At 47.8% G+C, this 15,000-nt stretch overlaps 1 protein-coding gene across 1 annotated transcript in view; it reads right to left on the bottom strand.

The window, feature by feature from the left end:
* The window catches only part of LOC139393333 (ELKS/Rab6-interacting/CAST family member 1-like), a 300,021-nt gene that overhangs the window by 88,919 nt on the left and 196,102 nt on the right, over positions 1-15,000 (bottom strand). Inside the window, exon 15 of the mRNA XM_071141918.1 lies at positions 3,541-3,734. Coding sequence (XP_070998019.1) covers positions 3,541-3,734 — 194 coding nt within the window. The remainder of the gene's footprint in view (positions 1-3,540; positions 3,735-15,000) is intronic.

Genomic DNA, 15,000 nt, shown 5'->3' with positions numbered 1-15,000 from the left:
ACCTTTGTCCCTATATAGTGCTATGGATTCTGATTGAAAGTAGTGCACTACATAGGATTCTGGTTGAAAGTAGTGCACTATGTAGGATTCTGGTTGAAAGTAGTGCACTACGTAGGATTCTTGTTGAAAGTAGTGCACTACGTAGGATTCTGGTTGAAAGTAGTGCACTATGTAGGATTCTGGTTGAAAGTAGTGCACTATGTAGGATTCTGATTGAAAGTAGTGCACTACGTAGGATTCTGGTTGAAAGTAGTGCACTATGTAGGGTTCTGGTTGAAAGTAGTGCACTATGTAGGGTTCTGGTTGAAAGTAGTGCACTAGGTAGGGTTCTGGTTGAAAGTAGTGCACTAGGTAGGGAATAGGGTGCCATTTGGGAGGCAGACAAAGTGTCTGCATTAATGGCCCAGAGGAAAAGCTCGGCTCGTTCAGATGTAGTTCCAGACGTCAGTTCACACCCCCTAATGACACACAACACACACACACACACACACAGACACACACACACACACAGACACAGACACAGACACACACACACACACACAGACACACACACACACACACACACACACACACACACACACACACACACACACACACACACACACACACACACACACACACACACACACACACACACACACACACACACACACACACACAGACACACACACACAGACACACACACACACACACACAGCATCAAGTCTGTTTTGAAGTGCTGTATTATTCATTATTTGATGTATTTATACAGAGACAGAGATGGAAGAAATCCTAAAGTAGCCTACAATTAATTATCACCAATTAGTCCAAAACACACTCAGACAGCTGTATATACAGACACACAGACACAGACACACACACACACACACACACACACACACACATATACACACACACACACACACAGTTATAGAGACAGACACACACAGACACACACAGAGATACACACGCACACACACACACACACAGAGATACACACGCACACACGCACACACACACACACACACACACACACACACACACACAAACACACACAGTTATAGAGACAGACACACACAGACACAGAGACACACACAGAGATACACACAGAGATACACACACACAGACAGTTATAGAGACAGACGCACACACACACACAGAGAGAGACACACACAGACACATACTCAAAGACATACACACTCAGACAGTTGTATATACAGACACAAACTCAGACTAGGAAATGAAACAGACATGCAGACAGACAGACACAACAATTGTGCCCTTGCCAGTCAGCCTCTCCTGCATGCTAAATGGGGTGGAGGCTGTGTTGAATAGTCAGCCTCTCCTGCATGCTAAATGGGGTGGAGGCTGTGTTGAATAGTCAGCCTCTCCTGCATGCTAAGTGGGGTGGAGGCTGTGTTGAATAGTCAGCCTCTCCTGCATGCTAAGTGGGGTGGAGGCTGTGTTGAATAGTCAGTCTCTCCTGCATGCTAAATGGGGTGGAGGCTGTGTTGAATAGTCAGCCTCTCCTGCATGCTAAGTGGGGTGGAGGCTGTGTTGAATAGTCAGCCTCTCCTGCATGCTAAGTGGGGTGGCGGCTGTGTTGAATAGTCAGCCTCTCCTGCATGCTAAGTGGGTGGAGGCTGTGTTGAATAGTCAGCCTCTCCTGCATGCTAAGTGGGGTGGAGGCTGTGTTGAATAGTCAGCCTCTCCTGCATGCTAAGTGGGGTGGAGGCTGTGTGAGAGCTGTGTTGAATAAAGAGGTGCTGATACACATTGATCAGAGTACCAGGGGTTCCACCCACATCTACACTCCACAGACAACATGATCCCTACAGGCCACCGTACACAACAGCCTCCATTACCATAAGCTGTAACTCACTATACCACCAGGGGAAAAGCATAATCAAGGCACTAAAACAATGGAGCCGAGTAGGAGGTGTAGTGAACGTGTGAGGGGTTGGCTAATCTGGCTTCAGGGGCCAAGAGTAAACCCTTAGAGTAAACCCTTAGGAGTAAACCCTTAGAGTAAACCCTTAGAGTAAACCCTTAGGTGAATTACTGTGCATGGTGCTAGAATGAAGCAATGAGGCACGAGAAGGTGTGCTATATGGCCAATACACCACGGCTAATGGCTGTTCTTACGCACGACACAACGCGGAGTGCCTGGAAACAGCCCTTAGCCGTGGTATATTGGCCATGTACCACAAACCCCTGAGGTGCCTTATTGCTATTATAAACTGGTTACCAACGTAATTAGAGCAGTAAAAATAAATATGTTGTCATACCCGTAGTATACGGTCTGATATACCACGGCTGTCAGCCAATCAGCATTCAGGGCTCGACCCAGTCACCACCCAGTTTATAATGGAGTATAGGGGAGTGTTTAGGTGATTTATAATGGAGTATAGGGGAGTGTTTAGGTGATTTATAATGGAGTATAGGGGAGTGTTTATGTGATTTATAATGGAGTATAGGGGAGTGTTTATGTGATTTATAATGGAGTATAGGGAAGTGTTTAGGTGATTTATAATGGAGTATAGGGGAGTGTTTAGGTGATTTATAATGGAGTATATGGGGGTGTTTAGGTGATTTATAATGGAGTATAGGGGAGTGTTTAGGTGATTTATAATGGAGTATAGGGGAGTGTTTAGGTGATTTATAATGGAGTATAGGGGAGTGTTTAGGTGATTTATAATGGAGTATAGGGGGGTGTTTAGGTGATTTATAATGGAGTATAGGGGAGTGTTTAGGTGATTTATAATGGAGTATAGGGGAGTGTTTATGTGATTTATAATGGAGTATATGGGGGTGTTTAGGTGATTTATAACGCTGGAGTGATTGTGACCATGACAGTCCGAAACTAGCCCTCCCATTGGCTGAGAGCCAGAGGTCACAGAGGTCGACACCTGCTGAGGCTCATGGGAACGCCACAGGTGGGAGCGAGAGGGGGCCGGCAGGGCCGGCCGTCTGAGAGCCAGGCGGATACAGACATAATGGTACACAGACACGTACAAACGTACACACACACACACACACACACACACACACACACACACACACACACACACATACACACACACATACACACACACACACACACACACACACATTCACAAAGAGCACTATAGCATGAGGACACACGTCTACAGTACTGCCAGTAGTTAAAACAGACAGGGGTGAAGGACTGAGATGGAGGAACCGTAAGAGTTTACAAAGAACACAACAGATGAACATACATACTGGAACACAGACAGACAGACAGACAGACAGACAGACAGACAGACAGACAGACAGACAGACAGGCAAAGGCAGACAGAAAGCCAGATAGATAGATAGACAGACAGGCAAACAGAAAGCCAGATAGATAGATAGACAGACAGACAGAAAGCCAGATAGATAGATAGATAGATAGACAGACAGACAGACAGACAGACAGACAGACAGACAGACAGACAGACAGACAGAGAGAGAGAGAGACGGACAGACAGGCAAAGGCAGACAGAAAGCCAGACAGACAGACAGAGGTTATATATTATTGTAGAGAACACACACTCTTACTTCTCCAGTTCATTGATTTTCTTGTCCTTGTCGTTTTTCTCATTCTCCATCTCTCTGAGGATCTCCAGCAATCGGTCCACCTCCACCTGGGCCTTCCCAGAATCCTCTCTGTGCCGAGTCACTTCCTGTTCCAGAGTAACGATGCGTTCTGACAGCTCCGTGTTGGCCTGGGCCTCCAGCATGGCATTCTGGGCCTGGACAGAGGGCAGGGATCAGAGGTCAGTGGTTAGAGGTCACAATAAGAGTGCATGGTCACTGGTAGTGCGACATCACGCAAGTTTGGATTTTGCCCTGAGGCCTGAGCCCTATACAGCTGTTCTCAAGTCTGTCCTGCCTCCCTCTGGCCCTGAGGCCTAAGCCCTATACAGCTGTTCTCAGACCTGTCCTACCTCCCTCCTCAGTGTTAGTTGGAAGCAGCTCTAAGGCCTCCAACACTGACCTGAGGACAGGGAGGGCCACGCCTCCAACACTGACCTGAGGACAGGGAGGGCCATGCCTCCAACACTGACCCGAGGACAGGGATGGCCATGCCTCCAACACTGACCCGAGGACAGGGAGGGCCATGCCTCCAACACTGACCCGAGGACAGGGAGTGCCACTCCTCCAACACTGACCTGAGGACAGGGAGGGCCACGCCTCCAACACTGACCTGAGGACAGGGAGTGCCACGCCTCCAACACTGACCTGAGGACAGGAAGGGCCACGCCTCCAACACTGACCTGAGGACAGGAAGGGCCACGCCTCCAACACTGACCTGAGGACAGGAGGACCACGCCTCCAACACTGACCTGAGGACAGGGAGGGCCACACCTCCAACACTGACCTGAGACAGGGAGTGCCACGCCTCCAACACTGACCTGAGGACAGGGAGGGCCACGCCTCCAACACTGACCTGAGGACAGGGAGGGCCACGCCTCCAACACTGACCTGAGGACAGGGAGGGCCACGCCTCCAACACTGACTTGAGGACAGGAAGGGCCACGCCTCCAACACTGACCTGAGGACAGGGAGGGCCACGCCTCCAACACTGACTTGAGGACAGGGAGGGCCACGCCTCCAACACTGACTTGAGGACAGGGAGGGCCACGCCTCCAACACTGACTTGAGGACAGGGAGGGCCACGCCTCCAACACTGACCTGAGGACAGGGAGGGCCACGCCTCCAACACTGACTTGAGGGCAGGAAGGGCCACACCTCCAACACTGACCTGAGGACAGGGAGGGCCACGCCTCCAACACTGACTTGAGGACAGGGAGGGCCACGCCTCCAACACTGACTTGAGGACAGGGAGGGCCACGCCTCCAACTTTATGTATGTTTCTCTTTCTTCTCCTAATTTCAGTTCCATGCAGGCCACGCCCACAGGCCATGCCCACAGGCCACGCCCACAGGCCACGCCCGCAGGCCACGCCCAAACCCAACAGATACAAACCGTGCTAAGGTGGGGTTGAACGGAGACACACACACAGCTCACGACAGCCAGGCACCTGCTCTAATCATGGGAGAGGTGATGAGGGAATAGAGGGGGTATAGAGGGGTTAATCAAGGGGGTATAGAGGGGGAATAGAGGGGGTATAGAGGGGGTATATAGGGGGAATAGAGGGGGAATAGAGGGGGTATAGAGGGGGAATAGAGGGGGAATAGAGGGGGTATAGAGGGGGAATTAGAGGGGGAATAGAGGGGGTATAGAGTGGGAATTAGAGGGGGAATAGAGGGGGTATAGAGAGGGAATTGGAGGGGGAATACAGGGGGAATAGAGGGGGTGAGGGGTGAGAACAAGGGGTACACACGTAAGACCCAGCTGAGCTGGCTACCCTCCCCCTCCCCTGCCTTCCCCAGAGGTTAGCTGTCTGTGACGTCAAGGCCCAGTAGGAGAGGAAGAGGCTGGGTGTATGGGGCTGGTTAGGGGGCTGTCTAGGGGTCAGAGAAGAGGCTGGGTGTACGGGGCTGGTTAGGGGGATGTCTAGGGGGAAGAGAAGAGGCTGGGTGTATGGGGCTGGTTAGGGGGCTGTCTAGGGGGAAGAGAAGAGGCTGGGTGTACGGGGCTGGTTAGGGGGCTGTCTAGGGGACAGAGAAGAAGCTGGCTAAGCTGACTTGGGCTGGTTAATGTCCCATGTCTTGGGCCCTCAGGGTTAGCTGTCTGTGGTGTCCAGTCCCAGACCAAGAGGCTGGCTAGGGGACAGGGCCGTGTCATGGAGGACGTAGTGACAGTCCCAGCACTGTTGAGTGTGTTCCACATGCTGCCACAACCTCAGCTAACCCTGTGACATCAGACCAGGGCTGGGACACGCACTGAAGAGAAAAGGACTGGGGAAAATGACTACGGTCTCTAATGTGTCTGTGTGTGTGTGTGTGTGTCTGTGTGTGTGTGTGTGTGTGTGTGTGTGTGTGTCTGTGTGTGTGTGTGTGTGTGTGTGTGTGTGTGTGTGTGTGTGTGTGTGTCTGTGTGTCTGTGTGTGTGTGTGTGTGTGTGTGTGTGTGTGTGTGTGTGTGTGTGTGTCTGTGTGTGTGTGTGTGTGTATGTGTGTGTGTGTGTGTGTGTGTGTGTGTGTGTGTGTGTGTGTGTGTGTGTGTCTGTGTGTGTGTGTGTGTGTGTGCCTGTGTGTGTGTGTGTGTGTGTGTGTGTGTGTGTGTGTGTGTGTCTGTATGTACTCCACATAAATCTGCCTGTCTAAGCGTCTAAGCGTGTCTCCACATACTCCATCCCATTTATTCAAGTCCCATTAATGTCTACTGGCCCTGAGCAGGGAACTAAGTTTAGACACTACGGGCTTTAGTTTAAACTAAAGTCTAATGTGAAATCATTAAGTCAATTTCCCCTCACAGTGAACGGAGTCAGTCTGGAGGACAGGGTGAATCAGTCCACAGTAATGTCTAGAATAAAAGTGGTAGTGCTGCTATGACTACTGCAGACAAGGGCATGGAGGGTGAGAGAAGAGAGAGAGAGAGAGAGAGACAGCCTCTTAGATATGGAGGGGTGAGAGAAGAGAGAGAGAGAGAGAGAGACAGCCTCTTAGATATGGAGGGGTGAGAGAAGAGAGAGAGAGAGAGAGACAGCCTCTTAGATATGGAGGGGTGAGGGAAGAGAGAGAGAGAGAGACAGCCTCTTAGATATGGAGGGGTGAGAGAAGAGAGAGAGAGAGAGAGAGACAGCCTCTTAGATATGGAGGGGTGAGGGAAGAGAGAGAGAGAGAGACAGCCTCTTAGATATGGAGGGGTGAGAGAAGAGAGAGAGAGAGAGACAGCCTCTTAGATATGGAGGGGTGAGAGAAGAGAGAGAGAGAGAGACAGCCTCTTAGATATGGAGGGGTGAGAGAAGAGAGAGAGAGAGAGAGAGACAGCCTCTTAGATATGGAGCTGGGAATACAGCTACACCACAGATCCGTCAGGTCAGTCTGGTAGATCAGTCAGGTCAGACAGTCAGGTCAGCCAGATAGATCAGGCAGATAGATCAGTCAGGTTAGTCAGACATTTCAGCCAGGTAAATCATATAGATCAGCCAGATAGATCAGTCAGGTCAGTCAGGTAGATCCGTCAGGTCAGTCAGGTCAGTCGGGTAGATCAGTCAGGTAGATCCGTCAGGTCAGTCAGGTAGATCCGTCAGGTCAGTCAGGTCAGTCAGGTAGATCCGTCAGGTCAGTCAGGTCAGTCGGGTAGATCAGTCAGGTCAGTCAGGTCAGTCAGGTAGATCAGTCAGGTCAGTCAGATAGGTCAGTCAGATAGATCAGTCAGGTCAGCCAGATAGATCAGTCAGATAGATCAGTCAGGTCAGCCAGATATTTCAGTCAGGTCAATCATATAGATCAGTCAGATAGATCAGTCAGGTCAGTCAGATAGATCAGCCATGTCAGCCAGATCAGTCATATAGATCAGTCAGATAGATCAGTCAGGTCAGTCAGATAGATCAGTCAGGTCAGTCAGGTAGATCCGTCAGGTCAGTCAGGTCAGTCGGGTAGATCAGTCAGGTCAGTCAGATAGATCAGTCAGGTCAGCCAGATAGATCAGTCAGATAGATCAGTCAGGTCAGTCAGGTCAGCCAGATATTTCAGTCAGGTCAATCATATAGATCAGTCAGATAGATCAGTCAGGTCAGTCAGATAGATCAGCCAGGTCAGCCAGATCAGTCATATAGATCAGTCAGATAGATCAGTCAGGTCAGTCAGATAGATCCGTCAGGTCAGTCAGGTCAGTCGGGTAGATCAGTCAGGTCAGTCAGGTAGATCAGTCAGGTCAGTCAGATAGATCAGTCAGGTCAGTCAGATAGATCAGTCAGGTCAGTCGGGTCAGTCAGATAGATCAACTAGGTAAATCATATAGAGAAGTCAGGTCAGTCAGGTCAGTCAGATAGATCAGCTAGGTCAATCATATAGATCAGTCATATAGATCAGTCTGTTCAGTCAGGTAGATCAGTCAGGTCAGTCAGGTAGATCAGTCAGGTCAGATAGATCAACTAGGTAAATCATATAGAGAAGTCAGGTCAGTCAGGTCAGTCAGATAGATCAGCTAGGTCAATCATATAGATCAGTCATATAGATCAGTCAGGTCAGTCAGGTAGATCAGTCAGGTCAGTCAGGTAGATCAGTCAGGTCAGTCAGAAAGATCAGTCAGATCAGTCAGATAGATCAGTCACATAGATCAGTCAGGTCAGCCAGATATTTCAGTCAGGTCAATCATATAGATCAGTCAGATAGATCAGACAGGTCAGTCAGATAGATCAGCCAGGTCAGCCAGATCAGTCATATAGATCAGTCAGATAGATCAGTCAGGTCAGTCAGATAGATCAGTCAGGTCAGTCAGGTCAGTCAGGTAGATCCGTCAGGTCAGTCAGGTCAGTCGGGTAGATCAGTCAGGTCAGTCAGATAGGTCAGTCAGATAGATCAGTCAGGTCAGCCAGATAGATCAGTCAGATAGATCAGTCAGGTCAGTCAGGTCAGCCAGATATTTCAGTCAGGTCAATCATATAGATCAGTCAGATAGATCAGTCAGGTCAGTCAGATAGATCAGCCAGGTCAGCCAGATCAGTCATATAGATCAGTCAGATAGATCAGTCAGGTCAGTCAGATAGATCAGTCAGGTCAGTCAGGTCAGTCAGGTAGATCCGTCAGGTCAGTCAGGTAGATCAGTCAGGTCAGTCAGAAAGATCAGTCAGATCAGTCAGATAGATCAGTCACATAGATCAGTCAGGTCAGCCAGATATTTCAGTCAGGTCAATCATATAGATCAGTCAGATAGATCAGACAGGTCAGTCAGATAGATCAGCCAGGTCAGCCAGATCAGTCATATAGATCAGTCAGATAGATCAGTCAGGTCAGTCAGATAGATCAGTCAGGTCAGTCAGGTCAGTCAGGTAGATCCGTCAGGTCAGTCAGGTCAGTCGGGTAGATCAGTCAGGTCAGTCAGATAGGTCAGTCAGATAGATCAGTCAGGTCAGCCAGATAGATCAGTCAGATAGATCAGTCAGGTCAGTCAGGTCAGCCAGATATTTCAGTCAGGTCAATCATATAGATCAGTCAGATAGATCAGTCAGGTCAGTCAGATAGATCAGCCAGGTCAGCCAGATCAGTCATATAGATCAGTCAGATAGATCAGTCAGGTCAGTCAGATAGATCAGTCAGGTCAGTCAGGTCAGTCAGGTAGATCCGTCAGGTCAGTCAGGTCAGTCGGGTAGATCAGTCAGGTCAGTCAGGTAGATCAGTCAGGTCAGTCAGATAGGTCAGTCAGATAGATCAGTCAGGTCAGCCAGATAGATCAGTCAGATAGATCAGTCAGGTCAGTCAGGTCAGCCAGATATTTCAGCCAGGTCAATCATATAGATCAGTCAGATAGATCAGTCAGGTCAGTCAGATAGATCAGCCAGGTCAGCCAGATCAGTCATATAGATCAGTCAGATAGATCAGTCAGGTCAGTCAGATAGATCAGTCAGGTCAGTCAGGTCAGTCAGGTAGATCCGTCAGGTCAGTCAGGTCAGTCGGGTAGATCAGTCAGGTCAGTCAGGTAGATCAGTCAGGTCAGTCAGATAGGTCAGTCAGATAGATCAGTCAGGTCAGCCAGATAGATCAGTCAGATAGATCAGTCAGGTCAGTCAGGTCAGCCAGATATTTCAGCCAGGTCAATCATATAGATCAGTCAGATAGATCAGTCAGGTCAGTCAGATAGATCAGTCAGATAGATCAGTCAGGTCAGTCAGATAGATCAGTCAGGTCAGCCAGATAGATCAGTCAGATAGATCAGTCAGGTCAGTCAGGTCAGCCAGATATTTCAGTCAGGTCAATCATATAGATCAGTCAGATAGATCAGTCAGGTCAGTCAGATAGATCAGCCAGGTCAGCCAGATCAGTCATATAGATCAGTCAGATAGATCAGTCAGGTCAGTCAGATAGATCCGTCAGGTCAGTCAGGTCAGTCGGGTAGATCAGTCAGGTCAGTCAGGTAGATCAGTCAGGTCAGTCAGGTAGATCAGTCAGGTCAGTCAGATAGGTCAGTCAGATAGATCAGTCAGGTCAGCCAGATAGATCAGTCAGATAGATCAGTCAGGTCAGTCAGGTCAGCCAGATATTTCAGCCAGGTCAATCATATAGATCAGTCAGATAGATCAGTCAGGTCAGTCAGATAGATCAGTCAGATAGATCAGTCAGGTCAGTCAGATAGATCAGTCAGGTCAGTCGGGTCAGTCAGATAGATCAACTAGGTAAATCATATAGAGAAGTCAGGTCAGTCAGGTCAGTCAGATAGATCAGCTAGGTCAATCATATAGATCAGTCATATAGATCAGTCAGGTCAGTCAGGTAGATCAGTCAGGTCAGTCAGGTAGATCAGTCAGGTCAGTCAGAAAGATCAGTCAGATCAGTCAGATAGATCAGTCACATAGATCAGTCAGGTCAGCCAGATATTTCAGTCAGGTCAATCATATAGATCAGTCAGATAGATCAGACAGGTCAGTCAGATAGATCAGCCAGGTCAGCCAGATCAGTCATATAGATCAGTCAGATAGATCAGTCAGGTCAGTCAGATAGATCAGTCAGGTCAGTCAGGTCAGTCAGGTAGATCCGTCAGGTCAGTCAGGTCAGTCGGGTAGATCAGTCAGGTCAGTCAGATAGGTCAGTCAGATAGATCAGTCAGGTCAGCCAGATAGATCAGTCAGATAGATCAGTCAGGTCAGTCAGGTCAGCCAGATATTTCAGTCAGGTCAATCATATAGATCAGTCAGATAGATCAGTCAGGTCAGTCAGATAGATCAGCCAGGTCAGCCAGATCAGTCATATAGATCAGTCAGATAGATCAGTCAGGTCAGTCAGATAGATCAGTCAGGTCAGTCAGGTCAGTCAGGTAGATCCGTCAGGTCAGTCAGGTCAGTCGGGTAGATCAGTCAGGTCAGTCAGGTAGATCAGTCAGGTCAGTCAGATAGGTCAGTCAGATAGATCAGTCAGGTCAGCCAGATAGATCAGTCAGATAGATCAGTCAGGTCAGTCAGGTCAGCCAGATATTTCAGCCAGGTCAATCATATAGATCAGTCAGATAGATCAGTCAGGTCAGTCAGATAGATCAGCCAGGTCAGCCAGATCAGTCATATAGATCAGTCAGATAGATCAGTCAGGTCAGTCAGATAGATCAGTCAGGTCAGTCAGGTCAGTCAGGTAGATCCGTCAGGTCAGTCAGGTCAGTCGGGTAGATCAGTCAGGTCAGTCAGGTAGATCAGTCAGGTCAGTCAGATAGGTCAGTCAGATAGATCAGTCAGGTCAGCCAGATAGATCAGTCAGATAGATCAGTCAGGTCAGTCAGGTCAGCCAGATATTTCAGCCAGGTCAATCATATAGATCAGTCAGATAGATCAGTCAGGTCAGTCAGATAGATCAGTCAGATAGATCAGTCAGGTCAGTCAGATAGATCAGTCAGGTCAGCCAGATAGATCAGTCAGATAGATCAGTCAGGTCAGTCAGGTCAGCCAGATATTTCAGTCAGGTCAATCATATAGATCAGTCAGATAGATCAGTCAGGTCAGTCAGATAGATCAGCCAGGTCAGCCAGATCAGTCATATAGATCAGTCAGATAGATCAGTCAGGTCAGTCAGATAGATCCGTCAGGTCAGTCAGGTCAGTCGGGTAGATCAGTCAGGTCAGTCAGGTAGATCAGTCAGGTCAGTCAGGTAGATCAGTCAGGTCAGTCAGATAGGTCAGTCAGATAGATCAGTCAGGTCAGCCAGATAGATCAGTCAGATAGATCAGTCAGGTCAGTCAGGTCAGCCAGATATTTCAGCCAGGTCAATCATATAGATCAGTCAGATAGATCAGTCAGGTCAGTCAGATAGATCAGTCAGATAGATCAGTCAGGTCAGTCAGATAGATCAGTCAGGTCAGTCGGGTCAGTCAGATAGATCAACTAGGTAAATCATATAGAGAAGTCAGGTCAGTCAGGTCAGTCAGATAGATCAGCTAGGTCAATCATATAGATCAGTCATATAGATCAGTCTGTTCAGTCAGGTAGATCAGTCAGGTCAGTCAGGTAGATCAGTCAGGTCAGATAGATCAACTAGGTAAATCATATAGAGAAGTCAGGTCAGTCAGGTCAGTCAGATAGATCAGCTAGGTCAATCATATAGATCAGTCATATAGATCAGTCAGGTCAGTCAGGTAGATCAGTCAGGTCAGTCAGGTAGATCAGTCAGGTCAGTCAGAAAGATCAGTCAGATCAGTCAGATAGATCAGTCACATAGATCAGTCAGGTCAGCCAGATATTTCAGTCAGGTCAATCATATAGATCAGTCAGATAGATCAGACAGGTCAGTCAGATAGATCAGCCAGGTCAGCCAGATCAGTCATATAGATCAGTCAGATAGATCAGTCAGGTCAGTCAGATAGATCAGTCAGGTCAGTCAGGTCAGTCAGGTAGATCCGTCAGGTCAGTCAGGTCAGTCGGGTAGATCAGTCAGGTCAGTCAGATAGGTCAGTCAGATAGATCAGTCAGGTCAGCCAGATAGATCAGTCAGATAGATCAGTCAGGTCAGTCAGGTCAGCCAGATATTTCAGTCAGGTCAATCATATAGATCAGTCAGATAGATCAGTCAGGTCAGTCAGATAGATCAGCCAGGTCAGCCAGATCAGTCATATAGATCAGTCAGATAGATCAGTCAGGTCAGTCAGATAGATCAGTCAGGTCAGTCAGGTCAGTCAGGTAGATCCGTCAGGTCAGTCAGGTCAGTCGGGTAGATCAGTCAGGTCAGTCAGGTAGATCAGTCAGGTCAGTCAGATAGGTCAGTCAGATAGATCAGTCAGGTCAGCCAGATAGATCAGTCAGATAGATCAGTCAGGTCAGTCAGGTCAGCCAGATATTTCAGCCAGGTCAATCATATAGATCAGTCAGATAGATCAGTCAGGTCAGTCAGATAGATCAGCCAGGTCAGCCAGATCAGTCATATAGATCAGTCAGATAGATCAGTCAGGTCAGTCAGATAGATCAGTCAGGTCAGTCAGGTCAGTCAGGTAGATCCGTCAGGTCAGTCAGGTCAGTCGGGTAGATCAGTCAGGTCAGTCAGGTAGATCAGTCAGGTCAGTCAGATAGGTCAGTCAGATAGATCAGTCAGGTCAGCCAGATAGATCAGTCAGATAGATCAGTCAGGTCAGTCAGGTCAGCCAGATATTTCAGCCAGGTCAATCATATAGATCAGTCAGATAGATCAGTCAGGTCAGTCAGATAGATCAGCCAGGTCAGCCAGATCAGTCATATAGATCAGTCAGATAGATCAGTCAGGTCAGTCAGATAGATCAGTCAGGTCAGTCAGGTCAGTCAGGTAGATCCGTCAGGTCAGTCAGGTCAGTCGGGTAGATCAGTCAGGTCAGTCAGGTAGATCAGTCAGGTCAGTCAGATAGGTCAGTCAGATAGATCAGTCAGGTCAGCCAGATAGATCAGTCAGATAGATCAGTCAGGTCAGTCAGGTCAGCCAGATATTTCAGCCAGGTCAATCATATAGATCAGTCAGATAGATCAGTCAGGTCAGTCAGATAGATCAGTCAGATAGATCAGTCAGGTCAGTCAGATAGATCAGTCAGGTCAGTCGGGTCAGTCAGATAGATCAACTAGGTAAATCATATAGAGAAGTCAGGTCAGTCAGATAGATCAGCTTGGTCAATCATATAGATCAGTCATATAGATCAGTCTGTTCAGTCAGGTAGATCAGTCAAGTCAGTCGGGTCAGTCAGATAGATCAACTAGGTAAATCATATAGAGAAGTCAGGTCAGTCAGGTCAGTCAGATAGATCAGCTAGGTCAATCATATAGATCAGTCATATAGATCAGTCAGGTCAGTCAGGTAGATCAGTCAGGTCAGTCAGGTAGATCAGTCAGGTCAGCCAGATCAGTCAGATATATCAGTCAAGTCAATCAGTCAAGTCAGTCGGGTCAGTCAGATAGATCAGCTAGGTCAATCATATGGATCAGTCATATAGATCAGTCAGGTCAGTCAGGTAGATCAGTCAGGTCAGTCAGGTAGATCAGTCAGGTCAGTCAGAAAGATCAGTCAGATCAGTCAGATAGATCAGTCACATAGATCAGTCAGGTCAGTCAGGTCAATCAGACAGAATACAGCTTCCTCTGTCTGGCCTCAACACAGTCAGGCCAAACTATCTTCCCCTTGGTCTTTAAAGTCTCTTGTCTGGCCTTTCTACTCAGACCAGTCTCTGAATGTTATCCATACAACCAGACCAGTCTCTGAATGTTATCCATCCAACCAGACCAGTCTCTGAATGTTATCTATACAACCAGACCAGTCTCTGAATGTTATCCATCCAACCAGACCAGTCTCTGAATGTTATCTATACAACCAGACCAGTCTCTGAATGTTATCCATCCAACCAGACCAGTCTCTGAATGTTATCCATCCAACCAGACCAGTCTCTGAATGTTATCCATCCAACCAGACCAGTCTCTGAATGTTATCCATCCAACCAGACCAGTCTCTGAATGTTATCTATACAACCAGACCAGTCTCTGAATGTTATCGATCCAACCAGACCAGTCTCTGAATGTTATCCATCCAACCAGACCAGTCTCTGAATGTTATCTATACAATCAGACCAGTCTCTGAATGTTATCCATCCAACCAGACCAGTCTCTGAATGTTATCTATACAACCAGACCAGTCTCTGAATGTTATCCATCCAACCAGACCAGTCTCTGAATGTTATCCATACAACCAGACCAGTCTCTGAATGTTATCCATCCAACCAGACCAGTCTCTGAATGTTATCCATCCAACCAGACCAGTCTCTGAATGTTATCTATACAACCAGACCAGTCTCTGAATGTTATCCATCCAACCAGACCAGTCTCTGAATGTTATCTATACAACCAGACCAGTCTCTGAATGTTATCCATCCAACCAGACCAGTCTCTGAATGTTATCCATACAACCAGACCAGTCTCTGAATGTTATTGGGATGTTATTAGATATAACATTTAAAACCTTTA

Source organism: Oncorhynchus clarkii, chromosome 33 (genome assembly GCF_045791955.1).
Source record: "Oncorhynchus clarkii lewisi isolate Uvic-CL-2024 chromosome 33, UVic_Ocla_1.0, whole genome shotgun sequence".
NCBI classification, from domain to species: domain Eukaryota; kingdom Metazoa; phylum Chordata; class Actinopteri; order Salmoniformes; family Salmonidae; genus Oncorhynchus; species Oncorhynchus clarkii.
The sequence above is the reverse complement of the archived record's forward strand: the minus strand, read 5'-3'. Positions and strand labels throughout refer to the sequence as shown.